This window comes from Periophthalmus magnuspinnatus, chromosome 23 (genome assembly GCF_009829125.3).
Source record: "Periophthalmus magnuspinnatus isolate fPerMag1 chromosome 23, fPerMag1.2.pri, whole genome shotgun sequence".
NCBI lineage: Eukaryota > Metazoa > Chordata > Actinopteri > Gobiiformes > Gobiidae > Periophthalmus > Periophthalmus magnuspinnatus.
This window is the reverse complement of record NC_047148.1, coordinates 16152626-16179302: the sequence shown is the minus strand read 5'-3', so window position 1 is coordinate 16179302 and position 26677 is coordinate 16152626. Positions and strand designations below refer to the sequence as shown.

At 37.1% G+C, this 26677-nt stretch overlaps 4 protein-coding genes across 5 annotated transcripts; 3 read left to right on the top strand and 1 right to left on the bottom strand.

The window, feature by feature from the left end:
• Window positions 1-1626: 1626 nt before the first annotated feature.
• Window positions 1627-11724, bottom strand: ptpa (protein phosphatase 2 phosphatase activator). Its single transcript, XM_033990205.2, has 10 exons — window positions 11622-11724; window positions 11319-11428; window positions 10455-10541; window positions 10031-10156; window positions 9814-9931; window positions 9482-9581; window positions 9186-9310; window positions 8965-9065; window positions 6600-6707; window positions 1627-2334 (listed from the first exon to the last, which is right to left on the bottom strand). Exons 1-10 carry the CDS (start codon window positions 11644-11646, stop codon window positions 2260-2262), a joined length of 975 nt encoding a protein of 324 aa, XP_033846096.1. The 5' UTR covers window positions 11647-11724; the 3' UTR covers window positions 1627-2259.
• A 259-nt stretch (window positions 11725-11983) lies between these two features.
• Window positions 11984-18834, top strand: crata (carnitine O-acetyltransferase a). The gene is made up of 13 exons (XM_033989477.2): window positions 11984-12157; window positions 12672-12968; window positions 13168-13286; window positions 13362-13415; window positions 15379-15544; window positions 15608-15782; window positions 16302-16480; window positions 16686-16786; window positions 16988-17110; window positions 17235-17357; window positions 17437-17635; window positions 17711-17848; window positions 17943-18834. The coding sequence occupies exons 1-13, from the start codon at window positions 12131-12133 to the stop codon at window positions 18156-18158; spliced, it is 1917 nt and encodes a 638-aa protein (XP_033845368.1). The 5' UTR covers window positions 11984-12130; the 3' UTR covers window positions 18159-18834.
• Window positions 18835-18982: 148 nt separating this feature from the next.
• LOC117392028 (nuclear receptor subfamily 5 group A member 2-like) lies at window positions 18983-21351 on the top strand. 2 transcript variants are annotated; one of them, XM_055231599.1, is made up of 6 exons: window positions 19079-19209; window positions 19289-19430; window positions 19708-20186; window positions 20255-20374; window positions 20498-20645; window positions 20732-21351. In XM_055231599.1, the coding sequence occupies exons 1-6, from the start codon at window positions 19111-19113 to the stop codon at window positions 20977-20979; spliced, it is 1236 nt and encodes a 411-aa protein (XP_055087574.1). In that variant the 5' UTR covers window positions 19079-19110; the 3' UTR covers window positions 20980-21351. The 2 variants fall into 2 exon arrangements, with proteins under 2 accessions (XP_055087575.1, XP_055087574.1); XM_055231600.1 differs by having other exon boundaries at window positions 18983-19430; window positions 20735-21351.
• A 2150-nt stretch (window positions 21352-23501) lies between these two features.
• Window positions 23502-26554, top strand: psmb7 (proteasome 20S subunit beta 7). The gene is made up of 8 exons (XM_033989365.2): window positions 23502-23596; window positions 24231-24324; window positions 25099-25196; window positions 25290-25430; window positions 25586-25701; window positions 25776-25834; window positions 25914-26065; window positions 26351-26554. The coding sequence occupies exons 1-8, from the start codon at window positions 23535-23537 to the stop codon at window positions 26460-26462; spliced, it is 834 nt and encodes a 277-aa protein (XP_033845256.1). The 5' UTR covers window positions 23502-23534; the 3' UTR covers window positions 26463-26554.
• Window positions 26555-26677: the final 123 nt, after the last annotated feature.

Sequence of the window (26677 nt, the reverse complement as noted above, 5' to 3'; positions counted from 1 at the left end):
ATGCGACAGAATGAGTCGCTCATTTGCATAGAATAGTAAAAACAATTTAGGTCAGTCCTTTACAGTGTAACTGTGTTACCGAGGAAGGATAGTAAAAGAAAAAAATCTGTTCTGTTAAATGGACAGTCTAGTTGACAGAATTATTTTTTTTCTTTTACTATGGATCGGACCTGGATGAGGGATTACGCACACACTATCTATCTATCTATCTATCTATCTATCTATCTATCTATCTATCTATCTATCTATCTATCTATCTATCTATCTATCTATCTATCTATCTATCTATCTATCTATCTATCTATCTATATATATATATATATATATATATATATATATATATATATATATATAGTCTTAAGACATTCTAATGTAGGTTAATAATAGAAAAAAGATCATTATATTATGGTCAGTACCAGACTTATCCTAATCTTTGTTAGTGATGGTCCAATATAGTTTTTCAGTTAATAGTTTTTTTTGCTGTTGTGTTGTATTATTCATTTGCTAATGCCAATGCAAATATTTTAAAATCTTTATCTATGCTATAGTTTCACTATTGTAAAAAGATAAAAAAAATAAAATAAAAATCAGCTGATATTACTTAAGCACCGATACACTGTCCATCCTGGATTCCTGCATTACAAAAGTAATTTCTTTAAAACAGTATCTTTTTGATTTTGTATCTCTAAAACATGTCGAATGCTCTTATGTATGTTTGTGAGTTGCTTTGAGCCTGCAGCTGCATCCTATTTGAGCAACTGCCTTCACTGAAGTCACGAGACCAAACACGTCCTCACACGTCTACACCGATCCTCCATGCCTCACATTCCTCTGAGTTAGGTAAAGGACCTCCATTGGTATCATTTGTGGCTGTATTCTTTGCTGACATCAAGACTAGTAACACACTACAGCCAATCTAGTGTTCCACCTTAAAAGTTCATTTATTCCAAAAAGACACTGCAACTTGGCATTGTAACCTCATATTTAATAATTGCATTTTCAGAATGCCAATCAAAAGAGCCAGATTACTTATGATACATTCAGCCAAACTGCTTTACATGGCTATAGTGACAGTTTACTGTTGAGAGATCCAATGGAGGTTGCTAGAGCTACACTGGTGTTCTACTTGTAGTTGTTGAACTCATGTTGCTATGCTACCAAATAAGAAATCTTGTGTAGTTTTAGTGTTGTTGGTCCTATACAGACAGACCCGTCCAGTGGCTACAGCTGTTGTGCACTGCCACAGTTGCTTATAGACTGCTGTGCCTTCTTCCACCACTCCTGGCAGTGTGCTCTATGTAGGGGGATTTCCACCTCTATCATTAAACTGAGGGACTGTTGCACATTGTTTCAGTGGCGCAGGCGCTAGATGACTGGGATTTCCCCTCCTCTGGTCATGACATTTGTTTAAATCTTTGTCCACTTGAAGGAGCAGAGTATAAGGTATACTGGCTCATGTAAAATTCAATATTATTTGCCTTAATCTTCAATCTATTTGTTGAAGCAATTGTTCTGCCCAAAGCAAAAACTTTCTACACGTACAATTAGAAGTGAATTCATGTCGTCTTGGACTGGCTGTTAGTTCACTGAAGCTTTAAAGATACCACAGCTTTGAGCTTTAGATTAAACTGCAAAAGAATAGACTTTTTTATTACCATAATACATTTACTAAATAATATTAGGCAGGTCCATAAATACTACTTTTCCCAAGCAAAAAAGACAGGCTCTAGCAGAAAAAAATTAATGGGGATACATTTAACCCTGTTTCTGTTGTACATGTAGGATTGTTTTTATTTAGCTATTTATGAAACTTTGATTAAAACATGAGTTTATTTAAGAGCCCCATTAATAGCATTTATGTACATGATGTGTTACGCACATAAAAGTTTAATCTCTGCATTTATCCCATAGCACTTCACATTGTGAAATACAAAACAAATCAAATACAAATCAAAACATACATATTGACCTGCTAATCTTTTACTTTAGATTTGACAACCAATTTAAATTATCTGACAGTTTACCCACACAAAACAGTCATATGTATGAATAAATAATATTATGAAAATGCTCTGAAATAAAAAAGGAGATCTATTTTACTGTGGGTGGCTACATGCACATCTGAACCAGTGTTAGCACATGTTCTATTAAATTAGCTTGGTATTGCTGCTCTTTTACATGTACGAAAAAAAATCCCAAATATTTTTTAAACTTGAAGTCATTTTGGTCATATATAATCATGGCATTCTCACGACTGAGTCAAGGCTTCACAGGCTGGATGGAGAGCAGGCTACCAAATTTGAAATGCTGAATCACAGGGAACTTCTCCAGACACTAAGAAACAAACAGAAGCAAGACAATTCATTATAAACTACACATATTCTTTGTTTTACAACTAGTTTCAATAACTTAATGACATAACCTAAATCATTTGGGGAAAGCCTGTAAAAGTGGTTGCATATGAGCCAGACACAGGGCTTTATATGTACAGAAACGGACAGAGTTTCGGGGTGGGGGCTGAGAGCTGTGGGTGGCTGCGGTGGGGGTTGGGACGCTGAACAGGGGACCACATTGAAATTGAACTCTGATTTTCAGACTGTCTGCATGGTGACCCTATCAGTCATGATCATCTCGGTAGAACTAGGCTGAAAACATCTAGATGCCATACAAACCGAGACAATTCCTCCCCAAAAACAGAACAGTTTTCTGCTCCACTCCACAGTCCGGGTTAAAACAAAACTCAAAATGTCCATGCAAAAATGTCTGTAAATAAGAATAGAAAGTGAAATAACTCCTAATTCAGTGCACATTTAGTCACTTCGGTTTGACTGTGGATCGCGAATGACTACACCTGTTTTCAATATACTCCTACCCCAACACCGAAAAGCTACATACATTTTACATTATTGTTAGTGCATACCAAAGTCTTCTATAGTGTACTGTTAATAGTTCCCAGTCCTTGCGTCTCAATCATATGTACATAACAACACTTATGTATCCATTATAGCACTTTAAAATCAAAATGAAAGAATAGGTACAATTGTATGATGCAATTATAAGTCTAATTTTGAAATCTACAAAGAATTTAGAATAAATTCAGACAGGATCAAGGTTTTTTCCATTTCATGTAACAAACAAAGATTATATTGGACAGTTTGTGTTCCATAGTCGAGAACAAATTAGTCTTGTTGCATATTATTATTTTGAATTACTTCATTTTCGAACAGTTTGCGGCACTTGAGGTGTATTTTTATATTCTTTATTTTAATTTTTTTGGCCCATAGGCTTTATTAGACAGGAGAGTCATAGCGTGAAATGGATAAAGAGGGGAAAGAGACGTTGGGCAAATGGCTGGGAGTCGAATCCACAACATGGAAGTGGCTCTACTACAGAAGCTGACAGCATAAGATTGAAGAATATCAAATGAGGCAAGAATGATTTGTAAGAAAAAACTGTATGTGCTGTATGTGTAAATTATATGTTCCTGTCCATGGCAATATAGCACTTAGAGACCTTCGAGGATTACTATGGCCACACCATAATCAGCCTTGCCTGGGATCTAGAGTACACATTTCTCCAATACGTTACGAAAATGGGAGTTCAGATGGGTGTGATTGACAGGTGGATTATCTTGGACACGCATGGTTTGTCCATATCAAAACAAACATGGCTGCTTATGTGGAAAAAAGGAAAAATATTGCAAGGGACTGAAAAACATCACAGATTTAGGTAAAATCATGAGCAAAGAACAAAATTCTGTTAATCTGATTTGAGAGAAATTTGATATTGTTTTAAAAGATGACCAATGACCTCCTTCATTTCACATGTTTCACTGAAATAAAATTCCATGGCAAATCCAGAATGAGCTCTGTGTTTTTTATACAATGCGATTCTTTTTTGTCAGTGACACAAGTGAAATGAAGCTTATTGGCTAATTATAATTTACAAACAAGATAAAAATTTCTATCATCTCAGTTTAGTGTTTCGCTCTTTGATTCTGCAGAAATCCGCAATGTTTTTCAGTCCCCTGTGATATTCTTTTGCTTTGTTTCCTTGTAAACAGCCATATTTGTTTTGATATGGACAGATCATGCATGTCCCTGATTAGCTAATCCATGGGTCAATCACACCCATCTGAACTGAATTCAACTGTGTGTGACCAGACTCACATCTTTGTAAAGTATTAAAGAAGTGTGTTTTCTGGATCCCAGGCAAGAAATAAACAAATCTGACTGCACAGTACTGTCTGAATCTATCCTCTGTATATTTGTTCTGTCTTAGTACCACATCTAACTTATATGAAGCCTAAATTATTACCCTGTTTCAATTAGCTATGCATTTGCATTAGCAATGGGTATAGCTCCATTCTAATCAATTACTTTAATAAAGAAACTTAAAGTATAAAATGAAGATTGCTGTTTTGTCCGTCTTTACACAACTCAAGGAAGTGTGTTTTTTTCCTAGTAGATCAGTTGCGTATGACACAATCAGAACGGCTTGTGCAGTCAGCTAGGTGCAACAGTCATTTTAACATTACGTTCAAGTCAGAGCAAGTTCGTTCTCTAAAGAGTCAACTTTAACTGAATCTTATAAATGCTTACAAGCTAGCACATATACAAACTCACAGACCTAAGTATGACTTTAAACTACAATTAACAGTTTGTGGCATGTTTAAATCATTTCAACCTAAATAAGGCAAAAAAAAAGTTTAAGGATATTGAGAAACATTTGTTTTTAAGTAGCTGGTTTATACTTTAACTGAGAGCTAGGGATCTGAAAACTGAGACACATACAGTAGGTCTAGAACTGTTCTGCTGCCTTTCTGTACGGCAAGACTCAGCCTGAACCTTGTGTGGGGCCAGCAAAGGGAGAGAGGAATGCAGAGTGCTGATGGTTGCTCCAGGCTCGGAGGAAGGTCGGGACACAGGGAGGGAGGATTTAATGAAGGGAACGGTGGAGGAGGCAGCGGGGGGAGGGAGAGGCAGACTGCTTGGCCCCTCAGCTCTTTGGGAAGACTTGCAGGCTGCTCTGGAAAACACAGGATGTGGGTATGCAGGCGGGGAGAACGGGCTTAGACGGCCCCCCAACCCCACCCCCAACCGCCCACACACACAATCCCATTCGCTCCATACCTCGCTTAACCCGTTCCTGTCTCTCAACCAGATTGTTCAGACGCTTGGCTCCAAATGTGCTTGGGTGCAGCATGTTTGCAGACTTAACCTGATTTTTCACATTGCTTGTAAACCAGTTAGGGACAAACGAGTGAATGACATATCAAACGCGGCTTGGTATGTTAAATATGTTTGCTCAGAAGGTTCATGATTGACTTTCAAGCACAGAAGACAGAGCTGCCATGGTTCCAAAAAGACAAACATCTCTGTAGTTAAACAATTTTTTTTCAAATAAATATCGAATGTGCAACATGAAAGCCTAGATGAATCTGAATCAAATGAAACTTGCAACACATCAAAATCCAGGCCAGACAAAGTGGAGTGGGAGTCAAGCAGGAGGTTCTGCCAGTAAACTACAGTTAACACAGTGAAAACGAAAGCAATTTTACCTCACTGTAGTAAGTTAACTAGGCGTAATTAAGTGAAACTGCTTAGTCCCTCTCAGACTTGGTATTTATCAGAGTGAAACAAGGGGTGGAGACAAAAGCATTGTACAACCTAATAAAGAACAGCAGGTAAAAAAACAAAATGAACAGAGTTGCCAAGTCCATTTCTTTATAGAGATTTCAAGTTTCTTTTTTTGCAAACTCATCTGCAAATTTTAAGACTCCTTGGGTTTTTGAGGCTTGCTCCTGAAAGGCACGTTGTGATTTCCAGTCTTTTTTCAGTTCTGTTTCACATTAAGAAAACCAGTAATTAATTCAATAGAAGCTGTTATAGTTTTAAAGCTGTTTGATTAGAAAATCTCCTTTTAAAAATATGCATAGGATTATTACTACTTGTTTAACAGTGACATACAATGTTTCATTAGTTACTTCTTCACTTATTACTCTCTGGAATCTGGCAACCTTGTCCATGAAGCATTAATTTCTAGGTGGTTCTTTAGAGAGGGGGTATAACACTTCTGTTTATTGATTGTTAGCACATATAATATTCAGATCAACATGTCACCTTTTATTATTTTGATAATGCTATATTCGCTGAAAACAATGTATTTAAATGTTTAATAAGTTTCAGTTTTGTTGTGTTAAGTCACTCCCCCTTGAGAGCACTATCGCAGCACAATCAGCATGCATTCAACTAATGAGACTATACCACATCACATCAGGTTTGTGAAGTTGTAGTCTAATGTTTTATGTCTTGCTCTTGTGTAGTTTTGAAAAATGGCTGTGGAGGAGCCTAGTAGTGCCCGGGAAAGATCATAAGCTTATTCAAACAGGCACAGATGACATATAAAACAATTTCAGGAATGTTTTTGATGAGGGAACAATGTTTTAACATGGTAGGTCCAAAAAGTCGAGTTTCCATAATATCCCACTTGAAGGTGTAGTTATGGAATGTTAATTGTTAATTCTGTTTTTTGTTATGAATTAACTAAATAAGTTATTCTGGACTAGAGTAATGAAAGTGTGTGGTGTGAAGAAGTACCTCGGCTTTGTACATTTTGATCAGGCCCTGGTTGACTTTGGACCAGGAGGGAACAGCACTGATGTTCCACAGTTGATTGGAGTGCTCCGCAAATGGACCCGTCTTCATCTGTTCAGACAAACAAAATATTTAATAGCCAAATTCAGAGTTGGCACATTGATAGTTAACCTTATTCTGGTTGTTGGGCTAATGGGCACTGGCCAATAAAGTAACTTGTTTTTTGTAGAAGAAGCAGTGGAAGCTGAGAAGCACTCTCCACTACTACTGAGGTTTGAGCAGCCACCAGACGCCGGAATGTGAAAAATGCAGCTTTGTCTTCAGCTGCTGGTAACCAAGGATGTTTTCAAATCGTATAGTGTTGGGTATCCTTCTCGTCTTTAGTATTGTCGGGAATTCATCACATTAAAAAACAGATGTATCAAATATAATATCATTTAAGTTACCTCCAGAACAAGACCACTTATATACTTACGTACACATTTCTCTAACTTAGTCATTTGGACATCTTTCAGTCAGAATAATTAGGGAAAATGAATTGTTTTGGTGAAACATTCCATAGTGCCAATATCGCAGCACTTGGTTTGTCACTCTGCATTTCACCACTAGAAGTCACCAAATCTAGGTTTACATTTTGAGTTTTATTCTCTTGCTGACCTCGTTGTATGCCAGGAAAATTATTACCAAAAGAAAAGACAAAAAAATTAAATATACAAAGCAATCGTTTACAATTTTCAGTTTTCTCATAATAAAATTTACACTAATTGTTGGCTTACAGAGTGACTTTCAGTTACACAAACAGAAACATAAAATCAGGCAGCATACGCTTGTTTACCCTTAAATATATTGGGACTCTTATAACAATACCGTTTATCACTTCTTGTATTTCTTCATGTTACTTTGTGAAAGAGTTCAACTACATTCAGAAGGCCCAAAGAAACATTTTTGAAGTGTACAGACAGCGTTTCAGACAAAATAAATGTATAAATTTATGAATTGTGTTTTCCCACCATTTCTCCCAGGAGGCTGAGGAACCCAAAGCCAGACCCCGGGGCATCAATCTAACATCCCCCTCCTTTTTCCATGCACCCCCTCATGGTGCTCAGACACTTTCCAGGGCCTTGCATGAGAACACATGGGGGAAGGGCTTGAGAGAGAGGGGGGTGGAGACTGCCTGTATTCCCTGGAGGAAGGAGTGATTCACAGCAGCATGTGGGGAAGGAAGTGACTCATGTTGAGGACGGAGCGCGCACACAGACGCACACAAGAGCAGCGTTATTTGTGAATAAAAAAATAAAAATAACCTAAGTTAAAAGTGTTTGTAAGTGAAGACGAGGAGTCAAAAGGAAGTTTATAACACAGCTTGACTGCAACATTTGTCATTTTTCAAAATCATAACACCTGAAGTATGATTGCAGTTCAAGTTATAGGTATTCATGGGCTGTGTGCTTTTCTGAGAACAGTTGAACATTCAAAAAAGGAATACTAAAGTTAAAGAAAATAAAATGTAATCTTTGAACTGAACAAAAACAAGAAGACTCTACTCAGAATGCCTTTATCCCAACAGTGCTTTTAATTTGTAGGAACATGACTTCACTGATGACAACTTGTTTCCCAAGTAAACATGTGGACTAATCTGTGTATTGATAAATAAACCATCTTCTTCTTTGTGTAATGTAATAATTCCAACTCCAATTGTGATGTTTAAATTAAGACAACTTTAAACAGAAATGCTTCTCATCAACTCTTATACTACAATACTTCAAGGTAAATCTTTGTGTTAAATAAATATGGAACTAAATTCAGTAGATTCCCACACCAAACATATTATTGTAGCACTAATAGTATACTAAGAATAGTGAGCTGACCAGACTGCATTGGATGCAGAAGCAGCATCCTTTCGTGACCAGAAGAGGGAGGAGAAAGCCTCTGACGAAGAAGGAGGAAAAGGATGTAGATTTTAAACCGCCGCCCTCCTCTCTGTCCCTGCCCTCCTGTTCCTCTACAAACAAAGCACACAGTTCCTGCTCTGGCCCTGTCCCAAAGCAGGCTCCCATCTGCCTTCCCTCCGTTTTCCTTTTCCTCCTTACTGGACAAAACCTCATACAGCTGTGGCCCAGTTCAACATTTAAACAGCCATGCATCTATCTGCCACTCAAACAAAGGTTCAGGACACTTTTGAATAAATTAATTTAAGTTCAACAATCATATTACACCTATTTCTCAACATAGCTTTTAGGACAAAAGCATTTAAAATAAAGATTATTCCTCAATAAGTCTTATTTCTCATTAGTAAGCTTAATTAGTCTAAATTGTTTAACTAAATGAAAACAACATTAATATGATGCTGTGCATGTGTGTTTTGTACCTCATTTATGAATTTGATGCACTCTAGAAACATGTAGTCCTGGTGATTATCATTGACGACCTTCTTGTCAATAAAGTGTCGTGGCTCCAGAGTTGGATGATCTAAAAAATAGATGTATAATCAAATACCATGATAGGTATTTTCCCACTTTATTGGGCATACCGTAATAAGAAAGAAAATAAGAAAATTCAAGATCTAAACCTAAGGTTTATTGTTATTACCTATAAACTGGGAGCTCCCCCATATAAAAGGCAGAAACTGAAAATCATCCAGGCCCCAAACTCCTTGACTCCCAGCTGGCTCCATTCTGTATGTTTTCTGCAGCTTTCTCATAACCTGCAAATACCTCAAAAACACATACCATACAAAATTCAAAACTATATTTATAAAAAGGTATTGATGTTCTTGATGATCTTTACTATGTACTGCTATTATTTGTAATTACAAATTACAAATTGTTCAATACAAAGTAAATAAAAATGATCAAATTGTGTGTTAAATAAGGTGTATAACTCACTTGTCAAAAATCTTAAAAACTATAGCAAGTTGATCGTCTACTTGAAGAGCTCCAACTTTACAAAGGCAGCAAAGAAATGCTGCAAAAGCTGCTTCATGGCCTGAATAAACAAATAAACAAGCTGTTACAAAAGGTTAAGTTTGTTTTAATCCATTTTCATTACAATAAAAAATGCTTTATGCAATTAGCAGTAAAGCCAAGCTATTCCAATAAACTAAATAGTGAACTGACAGAGCAGATCAGCAGCATTACAGCACCTTCTAGTGGCCAAACAAAATAGTGCTTAAATTGTATACCAGTAAAACAAAGACTAAGGACAAAGAAAGGATGACCTGTTCCATAGTCTATCCTGGTTTGGTTCCCAACAGACTCTTTCAAATAAACAGCTATTTCTGGGGCTGCAGCCTGTTTGTCCGCAGGGAGCACAGCAGCAAGCAGCGCCTCTGCATTCTGAAATAAAGAGCAAAGTACATAGAATCGGGTTATTGAAGCTAGCAAATGTAGTTGAAATACAAATATAGTTGAAAAAGTTGGTATTGTTGTTTTCACCTTGTCTAGTTTGGCATACCAGGTCCTGAAGGCCTGATTACCAAATCTTGACGGTTGATCGATAGGAGGAGTTTCATCAATCCATCTGTCCAAAGTGTCCAACAGTCCAAGGAGCTTCTCCACTGTCTGCCACACAAAAGCAATAAATAACTAATTATCCCAACTGGGTTTTAAAAACTTGTTACAATTTTCAACAATCCTAAATGTGCCTTTAAATAAATGAATTAATTATTGAAATAGTTTTTAAGGAAATATATAAAAAATAAAAATATTATTGTTGATGATAAATAATTTTAAAGATTAGAGATGAGCAGAAATAAAAGAAAGTTGCACTTTGTGTTAAATTATACAGTACATTGATTATTTGGAAACTCAACAGGATGGCACATTAACACATTTCTAATAACTTACATTTCCAACTTACCTGCGATATTGTATATTCACATGTGAGTTTCTTTCCCTTCACACCTTCATTCAAGGTTAAAACAAAGCCCATATAGTCAGCATATGCCTAAAAAAGAACAAGAAACATGAAATATTATCCTATATTTATCTACATCTTAGTGTTTCTTGTGTTATTTACCAGTAGTTCATATTTGCATGCTAAACTTTGTTTGATTTCACACCTACTTTTCTTATTTACGCTTTTTTCCCCCCTTTTTTTCTTACTATTTGCTCGGGATTCAAGTGCATGTTAATGAACATAGTTAGCTATAGGCCATAGCCATAACTATGGGCTAATTTCCATCCATTGTCCAGCATTCACTCTCAGAAATGCATTAATAGAAATGTGTACTTGGTGTACTTCCAACACTGGAGGCAAAGTGGTTGAAGTGTCTTGCTAAAGTACACAACAACAGTATCCACGAGTCAGATCATTTGAGATTTATGGAACCACTGAGCCACTGCTGCCCTCAATGTCAATATTAAAGAAAAAAATCTTAAAATAAGGTTATTAGAAATGAAAATTATATTTTAAATTTGTAGTCAGCGCACACAGAGTTGAGTTGATGTTGAGCACAAAGTATCCAAACACAATATGAACATGGTCAGTATTCTTTATCCTTAAACTATCCTTAAACTTCAGCCTTTTAGCTGCAAACTCAGGAGCACGTAGCACCACCTTTCTGGGGTCCAGAATTTTTTTTAAATGACCATTAATGTGCAGTTTTAGTGTATCTAGACCAGTGCTTCTCAATTATTTTCTATCATATCTCCCCCCCCCCCCCCCCCCAAGGGGTGCGCGCCCCACTATTTGTGAACCACTGATCTAGACCAATGAACCTACTTGAGAGCGTTTCCACTTGCCCATGTCAGGAACCATGTTGATTTCATTCTTAGGAACCATAAAGTTGAAGTTTGGGGTCACATCCTGAGATATACTGTCAGAGCTGCACCCTGAAAAGTGCAAACTGTATTAGAACTGTGTCATGAATGATTGGTATAGTTGATTCCTGAAATTATGGACGCAATATGCATTTGTGTCGCATTTTAAGATTAAATCATTTTACAGCAACCACGTGATGTACATGAACACGTATTTACAGCAGGTGAGGCAGGACAAACATAATGTTTAGCATTTGTTTACTACCTGATGGTTGATCAGTTTCCGCCATGGCGATCTGTAGTCTTCTTCAGAAGATTGAGTTATTTTACCCACAGACTCACACTGCCCCGAGATGGAGTCACAGAAAACTGCGCCTCCTGTTAAAAATAAAAAGCACAAGGGCGCCCCCTAGTGTCGACAAATGTATTTGCATCAAAAGGAGAGCATTTCCAATCTAGTTTACAACAACTTATAACATAACTTATAACGTTATAAGGTTAAATGCATGTTCTTCTTTCATAAATCTGGCCTCTTGTTAATTATATGAAATAACTGAATTAAATACATAGAAATAAACGTGCGGCTGCATTGCCAAAGTTATAAATGTCCCGTGGTGTTTTTAGTTCGCTGTCAGACGCTCCAGCAGAGGTTGTCTCCGTACATCTGATAACCATTAAACTGATAACACAGGGATAATATCATCTTTTAGAGGGAGTCCTGATTCAGACCTGATTCACACAGATCACAGGAGTGGGCGTTTCTTTGAACACAGAATGTGGGGCATTTGGAGCAGAACTATGGTAAGTAACTCCGACAGTAGATTACACTAAAACTTTAACTTTGCTAACTAGTGCATTTTAACCTTGGGGGGTCACAGGTATCACTGTAAACAGGATAATAGATTTGGATAGTGGATTTGAGTTTTGAACGCGTATTTGTCGCCAATGAATTCAAGACTTTTAGCTAACTGTCACTTAGCCGCTGCTAGCTGCAAAAGCTAAGAAGATGTGGGTCAAAGGTAAAAGCAGTTTATAGAATTTGACAAAACATATTGGTAGATTTCTACTCGTTGTTATTGTTTACTCGCGTGTTTCTAGTTTAGTACGTGACGTTTCTATTAAGGTAGAGACTTTATTTCAATGTTAACATAAAATAAGCCAACAGTGGATAACGATACTTCATTTCCTTATTTACCCAGGGTCATACAGTCCCTTGTATGTATTCACCTCTTTAAGACTTGTATAGCTATGCACATATTGTGCCATGTGTGAGCTGTGAATACCAGTGTTTATTCGACTCTTAACACTGTCACAGGTGAAGGTGGGGATGCCAAAACCATGTGCCTTTGTGAAACCCTGCCACTTAGTGAAGCCTGTATCTGCCACTCGCATTTCTGGACGATATCTGACCCATCAGAGGAGCTTGCCCACTCTGCCTGTGCCCCCTCTGCAGCAGACATGTGAGCGCTACCTTGCAGCCCTTGAACCTATTGTAAATGCAGAGGAGCTGCAGCGCACAAAGGTCCTTGTAGATGAGTTTCAGAAACCTGGAGGAGAGGGAGAGAGACTACAGAGGGCTCTGGAAAAAAGAGCAGAAAACACAGAAAACTGGGTAAGTTTAATCAGCCACCTGGCCACTTAAAGTAGTCAGTGTGCAATCTAACAGGTAGTTTCAGGACTTTTTTGTTGATTATTAACTAAGTTTGTAAAGTAGTCTATATCCTTAGTCATAAATCAAACTTTGAGTGTAATTATATGTAATACATATTGCAAGAATAGATGATTTCATGATGTATTGCCTGTCTCTCCAGCTGTCTGATTGGTGGGTGCAGGTTGCTTATCTTGACTACCGGTTGCCAGTAGTGGTCCATTCTAGTCCTGGTTTGGTATTGCCTAAGATGAATTTCAGTGATAAACATGGACAAATACAGTAGGCGTCACACACTCATCCAACAATAAATTGTTGTTGTTTCATTGTTGTAATGTAAATATTCTATTTCCATAGATTTGCTGCTAAACTTATTGCAGGAGTCTTGGATTTTAAGACGATGATTGACAAGTAAGAAAAATTACCCTGTTGATTTGGTTTCCTTTCTATAGCTTAGCAAAAATGAATAAATCATTTAAAATGGGTTGTTACTTGTTGACACCCAACACACAAATATTCTGCGCTGAACATAACCATAGTCTTTAGTTTACTTTAGTTTAAACACTGATACTTTTCATTTTTTCTGTTTCAGTTATTATTCTTTTCAAAACTGAAATGTAATGATTGTGATTAACAAAAGTTCTTATCGTATAATGTACAAAAGCAGTACAAGGTTGCAGTTAAATTGTAATGCTTGAATATATAAAAAATGAATATAGCTGCAGGCAGGCAGACAGAGCGGCCGTGGAAAAAGGACAGATTATTGTGTCTCTGGGTATATTTAGGGACAGCCTTACTCACTATCAGAGAGCTATGACAGAGGCCAAATGCAAGTATCTGTCTGATATTATTTGCAGTAATGGTGACTGCCCCCGTGTGTTGTTCAATACTATTAACTGTTGTGAATACACACACCTCACCTTTGATTGATGCTACTGTTTCAGCCTGTGAGGACTTTTTTTGAAGTGGAGTCTGTGAGACAACTGAGCAGCATCAGCATCTGTCCAGTCCAGATTGTTGGTGCTATACACTCGGCAGTGTTCGAAAGATATGATCAAACAAATGAGAGCTGCAAATTGTCCCATGGACATTTTGCCCATGAGATTGTTAAAGGAGGTGTTTGCCACTCTAGGTCCCTCCTTGTTGGTTTTTATTAACCCTTTTCTCATCTCAGGATGTGTACCTGACTCTCTTAAACATGCTGTAGTGAGACCCCTTCTCAAAAAGCTACATCTGGACACTAATGTTTATCAAATTTTAGACCTGTTTCCAATTTGTCTTTTTATTTCAAAGGTTCTTAAAGTTGTTTTTATGCAATTGCAACTGTTTTTAGAAAGCAACTCTGTCCTAGAGAAATTTCAGTCTGGGTCCAGGTCATGGCACAGCACAGAGTCTGCACTACTGAAAGTGCACAATGACATTGTTCTGTCTGTTGAAGCCAAATGACCTGTGGTTTTGGTTGTGTTGGACTTAACAGCAGCTTTTGACACAGTCACCCGCTCAATTCTGTTGTCTCGCCTTAATAAGGATGTCTGCATTTGTGGCACTGCACTTCCATGGTGGAACAAACAGATTGACAGTGTGTTCAGATCAACCTTTTTATCTTTTCTCATGTCTTATCAAAAGTAAAGCATTTTTTAAATCTCGCTGACCTTGACAAGAGTATTCACACTTTTATCAGCTCCAAAATAGACCACTGCAATGGACTTAATGTCGGTATGTCCCAGTCCATCCTCACACACCTCCAGCTCATGGAGAACGCTGCTGCACGTTTTTTAACCAACACCCCCCAGATGTCAGCACATCACTCCAGTCCTTTTATCTCTTCATTGGCTTCTAGTTTCTTTTAGAGTTGATAAAAAATGTTATTGTTTGTTTTTAAAACTCTTAATGGCCTTGCTCCTTCCTTTTTGACTGAACTCCTGTCTGCCCACAGCTCTAAGAGAGCATTAAGGTCTAGCAAACAAGTTTTGCTGGACGTCCCCAGAGCCAGACTCAAACACTGGGGTGATGGCACATTCTCTGTCACAGGTCCCAGACTTTGAAACAAACTGCCCCCTGGTTTGCTCACTATCATAGACTTTGACATGTTTAAATCCACGCTCAAATTTATCTATTTGGACTTAGTAATGCAATGAGACTTTGTACAATTTGTTTTATTTTATTGTTTAATGTTTTGAAAGTTCTTATATTGTGTTGGTTTTATTGGAAAGCACTTTGGTCCTTGAGTGTTGTAAAGGGCTCTATAAAGGTTTGACTGATTGACTGAATATAGATGAGGTTTATTGAAGATTGACAACATTACATGCTACGTGCCATTACATATAGAACTGTGGTAATCCCAAGATTATTGTTTTTTTCCCCCCTTATACAGTGAGACATTGCCTGTGGAATACATGGGACCTAAGCCTCTGTGCATGAATCAGTACTATCAGGTGCTTTCATCGTGTCGCATCCCTGGCCTGAATAGAGATTCAATAGTGAACCACGCCAGGAGTGCCTCACCACCAAAACATATCACTGTCGTTCACAATTGTCAAGTAAGGACTAATACAGTTTGTTTAAAATTATGTCTGCAAACATTTAACAGCATTTTTGGATAGTTCTTTGTTCTAGATGTTTACAACAGTGATGGGACTCCGCTGACTGTCGACCAGCTCTGTGGCCAGTTGGAACACATCTGTAATTCCTCAAAGCAAACCAACTTGGAACCTGTTGGGATCCTCACAACTTTAGACAGGGATTCATGGGGCAGGACATACCAAAATTTCATCAAGGGTACGCCAGTCATAATAACATCTTTTTTTAAGTTCGACAATATATCACGACCCCACAAAGTTGAACTTTATTGAGGGAAATGACACAGGAGCTCACGCATTGCAATATAAAATCTTTAAATCTTTTTAAATGGACAGTATAATAAATAAACACCAGCTGCCATACATTTATGAGATGTTAATCATTTGACCCACTGCAGCTCAAATCTTAATGAACTGAATGAAAGATTCTCCCACTAGTACAAAAAAAAATACACATGCTAAATAATGAGCCCAAAACATATTGCACCAACTTTCATTGACAAAACTATGTTAGGGAAAAAAAAGAAAAAAATAATATGCCATTTCTTTTTCTAAAGAATCTGGACTTGGTTACCAGCCTTACATATTTAAACTTTACAATTATTAGGCTATATAATCTGACCTTTGACCTGATATTTTCTATAAGATAAGTAGACAGCACTAAGTCCAATAAAGTGTTACTAAAGCTGTAACTGAAAATGTAAATTTGTTTGTACAGATAAAACCAACCAAGCTTCTGTGTCAGCTATTCAAAGAAGCATTTTTACTGTGTGTTTGGATGGCGCAATGCCCACAGTCACAGAGGACATGTACCGAAGTTGTGCTGCTGTCCAAATGCTGCATGGAGGAGGCAGCCAGTGGAACAGTGGCAACCGGTGGTTTGACAAGACTCTGCAGGTGTGTTCTAGATGGAAAATTACTTTTGGTGTGTAGATTGTTTTCATACTTTAACATTAAGTAAAAGTTAAATTAATGCTTGAGTTTGACTGGTGTATAACAGCTTGCTTGTTTTATTAAGTTTGTATCTGTATCTGCCTCCTGGCAATATGTAACAAAATGTCCAGTTTGTCATGCTGACTATTGTATATTTAAAACATTGTAGTTTATTATTGGGGAGGATGGCACATGTGGAGCAAACTATGAACATGCCCCAGCTGAGGGTCCTCCGATCGTGGCCTTGATTGACCATGTTGTTGAATATACGTAAGTAGGTTAAGCGTCTTGCCCAGTGTTTTTTTTTTTCCTTAACCCACCCTCCTTTCCATTTATGAATAGAACCCCTGGATAAAACATATATAGACCCAATTTTTATTTTTGTTTTTTTCATGACTTTCTTTTTGTGTGATCTATTTATTTGTGTTAAAATACACTGCTTTCTTTTTTGGATGCGGACGTTGGAAACAGGAGGAGGTTAGAGCTGGAACAAACTTCTGCCCTTAAGTCTTCTACAGTGCCACAAAAATTACATTTCAACATCAGTCCAGAAATTAAAAGTGACATTGAGGGGGCTAAACATGCAATGAACAAGTGAGTTGGCAATGTGTTCACTGAATATTCCAAACACTTGACAGTTGTAAAAAAACAAAACAAAAACACATTTATAACTAAAATTGCACACTCATTGTTCATGTATATATTTTTCCTCTTGTAGATTGGCACAGGACCTGGAAATAAGAGTTGTTGTATTCAAACACTTTGGAAAGAATGTTCCAAAGATCTACAAAATGAGCCCTGATGCCTTTATACAAGTTGCCCTACAACTGGCCTTCTACAGGTGAGTGATCTCTTTACTTAATGTTTTAATGTAGTATATTCTGATGGCCCTGAACACTGATTTAGATCCTGTCTTTCAGAATGTACCAGCACAGCTGCTCCACATATGAGAGCGCCTCTTTGCGCATATTCAGGCTTGGTCGTACAGATACAATACGATCGGCTTCAAGTGCCTCAGCTAAATTTGTCAAAGCCTTTGATGATGTGTCCAAACAGAACACAGAAAAAGTTGAACTGTTGGAAAATGCAGTAAAAGCACATAGATGGTACACTAATATGGTGGGCATTATTTTTACAACATTTGGTCCTAGTTCCTATGAGCACTTTACATTAATTTACTGTACTCTGAAACAGGCCATCAGTGGACAGGCAATTGATAGACACCTGCTTGGCCTAAAGATGCTGGCTCTTCAAGAACATTCCCCTGTGCCCCCAATCTTCACTGACAAGTCTTACAGCAAAGCTTTGCACTACATATTGTCCACCAGTCAGGTAAAAAATCTATTGTTTATCAAAAAAATAGGACAAAAAGTATTCCTATAGAGGTCATCATATTCACTTTTTAGAATTGTTTTATTTGTTACAGGTACCATCCAAAACCGATTGTGTCATGTGTTTTGGACCTGTTGTCCCAAATGGATATGGTGTCTGCTACAATCCTATGGAAGATCACATTAACTTTGCGGTGTCGTCTTTTAGCGCTTGTAATGAGACAAATGCAGCATCTTTTGCACAAACTGTGATGGAGGCCTTGTTAGACATGAGGACTCTTCTGGAGCAAACACCCAAAGCCAAACTGTGAATCTCAAGAAGGATGTTTGTTGAGTGTGGCATTATAGTTATACTTGATAGTTTGTCAATCATTTCATTTTCTCATCATTGAGAGTATAATTGCACATTAGTTTACACATTTTTACTTCAAATGTAAATAATTTCAAATTGCTTTAATCTATGCCATTAACTGAATATACTTAAATCAACTTTATGATTAGAATTCTCTTAACTATGCCTAATAACTTTGTCATGTGTGGCTTGACCCTTGATAGAAAATATTATATTTTTACACTTTTGTCTAAGATTTTTGTTGTGCCATACAGTACTGACTAGTACTGGTATACTTTGCTGTCCTGTTAGGAGAGCGTAATTACATATATTTATGAAAAAGTGACAGATTGTGATAGTTTAAACTTTGCTCCTACATTCAAAAAAGTCAATCATCATATAGTAGAGCATATTTGTTATGCAATAATGTTATTAAAATTTCTCTGTGATCTGTATACATGGTCACTTCATATGAACCTTTTGCTTGTCAACAAAAAAAAATCAATAAATGTTTGAGTCTTAGATCAATTATGTGGTATAAACTTAAGATAATGGGTTATTTAATTGCTTAAAGGTTAGGATCAGTCCCCAGGAATTAATGATGTTAATTAGATGTTAATAGTGATAACTATGTGAAAACATGTTTTCAGTTTATGAATAATTGTACTTTTTCGTACCTGTAAGGTGTTAGAGGTATTTTAGGAGAGTCATTATGGTCAAACACAAAGCAGTGTCTAAACAGTTAATTTTGTGACTGGGTGGAGCTGTGTGTGACTTGTACCTGTTGTGCCATGTCAGGACCATGGACAGCGACTTTTCACACCTCTACATCACAGGTCTCTTACTTTTTACTGTGGTTTAAAAATCAGACTGTAATTAATTTGAAATCAGTGACTTACCTTTTTATTATAGCAGTTTTTAATATTTGAGTGATGGATTACAGTCACTCTGCATCAGAAGAGTTGTGCCCAGTCTGTGGTGACAGAGTCTCTGGATATCACTATGGGCTGCTCACCTGTGAAAGCTGCAAGGTACTTTTTTTTTTTTTTTTTAATCTTAGTAAGGTACTGGTTTTGATTTAATTATTTATACCAACAATAAATTTGATAGGGATTTTTTAAGAGGACCGTTCAAAACAATAAGAGGTACGTGTGTGGAGAGACTGAGAGGTGTAGGATTGACAAGGCCCAGAGGAAACGCTGTCCCTTCTGCAGATTTCAAAAATGTCTCAAAGTGGGGATGCGACTAGATGGTGAGAGAAAAACTAATGTATTTTATAATGATACATTTCAGTTTTATTGAGATGTTACCACTTTCTTGCATACATTAAGAATTATACAGTTATTAAGTGTAATTAAAATGATTCTACTATCTGCCTTTATTTGCTAATGTACAATTATTAATCATTGTTCTTCTGTTTCACTCTCAAGTTGTTAAAAATATATGCTCCACAACTTTATCCTCCAAAATTGGACCACTGATAATTGAAATTACTTTGATTGAGTAGTGCCTCACTTAAATGTTTACAGCTGTCCGTGCCGATCGAATGAGAGGGGGTCGGAATAAGTTTGGACCTATGTACAAACGAGCCCGTGCCCTCAAGGAGCAAAGAAAGGCTGAGGAAGAGGTTCTTAAGGTTACCCCTCATGTTCAGACAGATTGCATTTACCCTGTCAGATCTGGAACGGGCTGCCCTCCTTCACTAACAATTACACCTGTCACTAACCATGTTCACTCTCAGACCACTCACGGCACGACACAGATTCTACATTTCAGCCCTTTTGAGGACTACAGGGGGACACGAAAGTCTAGCATTCCTCTGTTTGTGTTGGAGCTGGTGCGCTGTGATCCCGATGAGACTGTAGTACAGAATAAGATCAGGCAGAGTTTACAGCACCACAAACATGGGTTGCTGAGCCTTTTCAGCCTCATGTTCCTCCTGACTGAGCAAACTCTCCTCTCTATGGTGGAGTGGGCCCGTACATCTGCCTTTTTTGGGCAACTCAAGGTAAAGGCAATAATAACATTTAAAAAGGGAAATATCATGTTATAGTTTTCCTGTTTTGTTTATGTGAGGTGAGTGACAAAATGACGCTACTCCACAACTGCTGGTCTGAGATGCTGCTTCTTGACCTCATCTCCAGACAAGTCCTAAAGGGAAAAGAGGGTCGGCTTCTTCTTATCACTGGACATGAGGTGTGTATATTCAAATTGATTTTATATTTTCCTGATTCTAGTTTCTTTCAAGTTGGTAGCCTTTGTGTATTCATCATTATATGTTTTTGATTGCTTCATTAATAGTCAAATATTGTGTTATAGATTGATCTGTCTGTGCTTGGATGCCATGCTGGTCCCATTTTGTCCAGTCTCATTAAAATGGGTCAAGAGCTGATTGGAAAATTCCAGCTCCTTAGAGTGGATCATCAGGAATTTGTCTGCATTAAGTATCTGATTATTTTCAATCCAGGTTTGCAGCTTCACCCTAACGCATAAACCTTTACAATGTGTTGAAGATATTTATATATTTATATGTTTGTTTGTCTTACATGGAAGAAGGGAAACAGCTTGAAAACCGTGCATTCATTGAGAGGGTCCAGTGGCAGGTTCGTGAGGCTCTGCTGGAGTCTGCCCTGTCCTCCCAGTACTCGGGTCGTTTCACTCAGCTGCTGCAGTGTCTGTCTGAGATACACTTTATGAGTACCTTGGCCGAAGACTATCTGTGGAGCAAACATGAGAGCGGAGAGGTACTCTGCAATAGCCTCCTCACTGAAATGCTTCATGCCAAGAGGAGCAACACATAAAGGTGCTCTATGTAGCTTTTCTAATGAAGGGTCTGATACCTGCTTGTCTGTAGGTCTTACTATGTTATGGCATTAAACCTATCTATCATCATGGATTCAAGTAGGGGATGCCACCAGGTCCACTTACAGGCAGATCTGTGGAATACATATAAGAAAACATGTTTTTTGAGATATTTTAGCTATAAAATCTCTTGTAATTGAATACATGCAAAAATAGATCATGTGCAACAATTCAGGCAAGGAACGATCTCCATGGATACGAGCAGTTACTGAACCTACCACCATAAAAGTTACATAGTGCACCTTAAAGCAAATCATTTTACAATTGTTTCACTCTTAGTGTAATCTAATAAGTGTTTTACTCCTACTGTCAACTGTTAATTACCTTAAACTGTTAAGCTTTTTTCACCTAATGTGGTAGGCCTAAATGTAAAATGGCAAACTGTATTCTTATTATAAACACTATTGTCAGTGGTGAACATGTGTGAGTTAATTTACTTGTTGTGACATCTGAATCTTTGGTCCAGGAAAATATTTTGGAACAACAGACGGGATCAAGTCTCAAATTTTCAGCCACCTGCTATTACAAAACAATTAATCAACGTAATGCATTAACCTTTTGTGTAGAGTGGCCCTATCTGATCCAAACAACTCTTCATTAGAGGCATGATTGACCTGACCTTGACATAAACTGTTACAAAGCTCAGTCACATGGGTCTTCTTATTTTGACACAACAAATAAAAACCTAATAACAAGATCCATACAGAAAGCTTAATTTCTTAATTTCTGCCTTCTTATTTCTATTACCTATACAAAGTTCAGCCAGTTATGTTAAGAATACTGCTCTTAAAGGAGTATCCATTGAAGGAAGAGAAATATGTTTAAGTCAGCTTGACATCACACTTAAAAAAAAAAAGAAAAAAGATTTTTCTCAGGTAAACTATGCTATTAACCACATTCTCCTTAGCTTCAGGGCATAAATTAAATCTTTCAAAATGTGAACTATTTCCCATCAAATCTTGTAATGCCTTACAAATATCTGGGATTCCTGTGAAACAAAAAGTGAAATGCCTGGGTGTTACCATTGTAAAAGAAGAAGACAAAAGACAAAGTGAAAACCTTAACCCCCCCCATCCAAAGAATTCAAACTAAATGTAATATTATCGCTCTCAGGTAGAATCTTATTTTACAAAGAAGGCCTGTCTAGTATAATTTATGCCAGCTCTGCCCTTGATGCATCCAATAACATAAATGCACAAGTGAACAAAATTGTATTCGATTTCATCTGAAAGACAAAAGCACACCTCATTAGAAAAAAAAATGTAATGATCAATAAATTAAGTGATGATGGATTGAATGTACTTGAATTTCACACTCTATGTTCTTCTTTCAAAATTAAATGGATCAAAAGATTCTTATTGAACCCAAATTCTTTATGGAACTTCATTTCGTCACATGTATTCAAAGCATTAGGAAATTTAAACTTTACTCTGAGATGTAACTACAGCACTGATAGACTTCCAGTTAAACTCTAACTTTCACAAACAATTATTGTTATGTTGGTCTTTAGTACATAAACACAACTTCTCACCACACAAATTATGCATATGGAATGGCAAGGATATATGTTTTAAGCACAAAACTCTTTTCTTCAAAATGTGGGTTGACTATGGTATTATCCATGTACACCAAGTATTTAACAAAGAAAGCATGACCTATTTCTACAGAGAATTTCTCAATGTTTACAATTTTCCAGTAATGCCAAGAGAATATGCCATTGTTTTTGACGCAATCCATTCTGATATGAAAATGCTGATGCCTACCTATGAACACACTGCTAATGATGATCCACCTAAAGGCAAGATGCTTATTGGTAACTCTGAGCTTTGAAACAAATAACAAATGCATAAGAGAACTTATCATAAGGGAAGCCATCAATAAACCAGGTTCTGTTTTTGTTTGGAACATTTACTTACATTAACTGGAACTATGTTTGGCCTTGGAAATATTTAGTAACTAATAAGATGCGTGAGGTGTGCCTGAGCATCCTGCATAAATGTTACCCTGTTAATGATGTCATTTCAACTTTTCACTTAAAGTAGATCTTCTTTGCCCATTCTGTCATCGCACTGAAGAAACCATCGCCCATGTATTGTGGGACTGCTCCTACTCCAAATCTTTAGGAATGACATACTTTTGTTTAATACATTATGAAAATATTGCACTTGTTCTGTGAATGTAAATGCTTAACCCTCTCTGTATATTTGAATTATAAACAACAACAACAACAACAACAATAATGATAATAATAATGATAATAACAATAATAATAATAATAATAATAATAATAATAATAATAATAATAATAATAATAATAATAATAACTATTCATTAGCCTAAAATAAAACTAAAATTAATGGAAATGAATGTTGACCTGTTAATAGTAGAAAAGGTTTTATTTTGTAGCATTTAAGGTGATAATGTTTTGCTTGTTAAAAGTCTGAGTAAAATTTGAGTAACTTCCGCCACTTCCGGGAAACAGACTTTATTCAAGATGGCGACGCTGACAGTCAACCGGCCTCCTCAGGGAGGTTTCAGTTTCGAAAACTGCAGAAGGTGAGTTATTTCTTTTTAATAAAGTAAAACGCAACGATGTAATAATGTGTTGAATTAACTTTGACATAGTGCGATTGTTAGGATCTCTTATAATTAGTATTTTCTGAAGATGCTAGTGTTGAGACATCAATGGCTACCATACAATGACTCAGGCAATTCACCATTTACTTTTCCAGCTAAAGGGACATTCAGTCACATCACACGTTAACAAAAGCTATGTTTTATTTTTCTGTACATAAGTTTTTTTTTTAAATAAACTAAAATTTCTTGTCGTCTGGTTCTTGTTGGTAAATCGTGTTATTTTGACTCACACCGCTACGCTAAAGCCACATGTTCTGAATTTATCTGAAATTCTGAAATGATCTGAATTTAACACTAAAAGCGCTGAAACATTGTAAAATACGTTTAGAATTACTTTAATTCATCCGCAAGGTGAAATTCCTTTTTATACTATGTAAATGTATATTTCTCTTATACTATGTGCATTGTTCGAATACACATACCTCACTGTATATGCATAATGTTATGAATAATCATTTGGAATATTTTTTTAAAATGTTAGCAAATTGTGTTTTTAAGGCTCTTGTCTTTTCTTCGTTTTTGTGTTCTATGTTTTGTTTTTTTGTTTTTCTAGAAATGCTCTCATAGAAGGAGAGGCTAACAAAGTTGGGTGCAGTTTGCCATCAGCTCGCAAGACCGGAACCACCATTTGTGGAATTGTTTTTAAGGTAGATTACTTGTTCACCACCAAGCAACACATCAACTAATCAACTAATTTAGTAATTTGTTTTTCATAAACAAGGGACAGGTAACTTGATTTTATGATGCTTTTTCTCGACCGTCAGTCACAACTGGAGGACTGTAGTCCTCTCCATAACTAAACACTAGGGCTTGATGAGGACAGACAGATGTTTACACAGATTGGCTTGGTTATTACTTTGAGAACATAAAACACACATATTACTCTCAAACAAGTGGAACAGTCGGTTACCAACCAGCAAAACCAACCCTAACCAATGCGCTGATGGTGATTCTTGGAGGAGATTGGTCTGTGGAGTGCTTCATGTGGTTGCTTACAGTGCTATCCAGGTTTTTTCAGAATGATTGAAAATAAGGTCTGCATCTTTTCAATGAGGAAAAAAGGCCTCAAAATGTTGTTTATAACAGTAAGTTGAAACTGGGAGAACATTCAGTCTGTGCGTAATATTGAGTATTAGGGTCACTTACAGAAAAATGTTACCGTTTTATGGAAAAATGTATTTGATTACAAATTTGCTACGTTTAAGTAGTTGGTGGATTGGAGGAAGTCAGTTTGTATTCTGGCAGGGCCCACTCATAAAGTATATGTAATTGATTCTCTTCGTCAATTTTTTTAAATTCCTAAAAGAAAGATGAAAAGTTTTTGGAACATTTCTCTTTCCCAGAAGTGCATGCAGAATAGTAGAAATATCGTATTTTTCTTATGTCATATTTACACTTGAATGTTTTGTCTTTTTCTTCAGGGTGGTGTTGTCCTTGGTGCAGACACAAGAGCCACTGAGGGCATGGTAGTGGCAGACAAGAACTGTTCAAAAATCCACTACATCTCCCCCAATATTTAGTAAGTAACATTCATTGTTTTCTATGTTTCTAATGTTTTAATTTGCCTCCAATAATGTAATGTGTTTATCTTCATGCATTTTTGATATTCCAGCTGCTGTGGTGCAGGGACAGCAGCTGACACAGAGATGACCACTCAGCTCATCTCCTCTAACCTCGAGCTCCATGCGCTTTCCACTGGCAGACTGCCTCGAGTAGCCACAGCCAATCGCATGCTCAAGCAGATGCTCTTTAGGTAGTCTACCATTACCAAATTGAATTGTAAAAAGAATCTATTTTAGCAATTATAACATTTAAACAATTTGAAGAGTGAATAAAATGTAAATAGTGAAAATGCCTGATACAAATATAAAGGGAAAAAAATTACAATTTTTGTCTGCTGTGTTCTAGGTATCAGGGCTACATTGGGGCCGCTCTGGTTTTGGGTGGGATTGACTGCAACGGTCCACATCTCTACAGCATCTATCCTCATGGCTCCACAGACAAACTGCCCTATGTCACCATGGGTATCTGTCTCTTCATTCAATTTAGACTTGACAGTATGACTTTAGCCTCATGCCTTTTCCTGCTTTCATTTTAGGGTCTGGGTCTCTTGCTGCTATGGCAGTGTTTGAGGACCGCTATAAGCCGGACATGGAGGTATATTTTCTTTGAATTTTGTAAAGGAAGCATATTCAGATTTAAATTACTCATGTTAAACTTGTTGAACTATTTACAGGAGGAGGAGGCCAAGCAGCTGGTGCGTGATGCCATTGCTGCTGGAATCTTTAATGATCTGGGCTCTGGCAGCAATATCGATCTTTGTGTGATCAGCAAGAGCAAAGTGGACTACCTGCGACCTCATGATGAGGCCAACAAGAAGGGTGTCAGGTATGGACCAGTGAAGTAATGTTATTCTCGACAAGTACAGAGGTTTAACTGAAGTTCTTGACTTGGAGAGTGACTTATTGTCTTGTTACCTATTTTGTACTAAGAGTAAATGAGCTTGAAGCCATGCGGCAGTGAGTACAGAAATACATTTTTAGTAGTGTGCTTGTAGTGATACGTTTAACTGTTGGGCTGTGTGAACTCTGATTTTGTGTGCTGTGAACATTAACATTAACCCTGCCTTTTGTTTTCAGAATGTGATTTATTTTTAAATGTGTTCCTGTGCAGGACTGGAGACTACAAATACAAGAGGGGTACAACTGGTGTGTTGACCAAAGTTGTGGCCCCTTTGGATCTGGAGGTGGTTGAAGAGACCATTCAGACCATGGACACCTCCTGAACAATCAAGCATTTATCCAAGATTCTTTTCCTTTAACTTCTTAAGATACATTTTGTGTTGCAATAAAAGTGTCCAATTGTTTAAAAAGTGCATCTTCAGATGTCTGTTTGTTTTATATAAACTTCTGGTTTCATCTTTACATCTCATCCTATTGTACTTACAAACAGATGTTGTCATTTAACTGCACTGTACTGTTAATGTGGTGTGTTACAAAG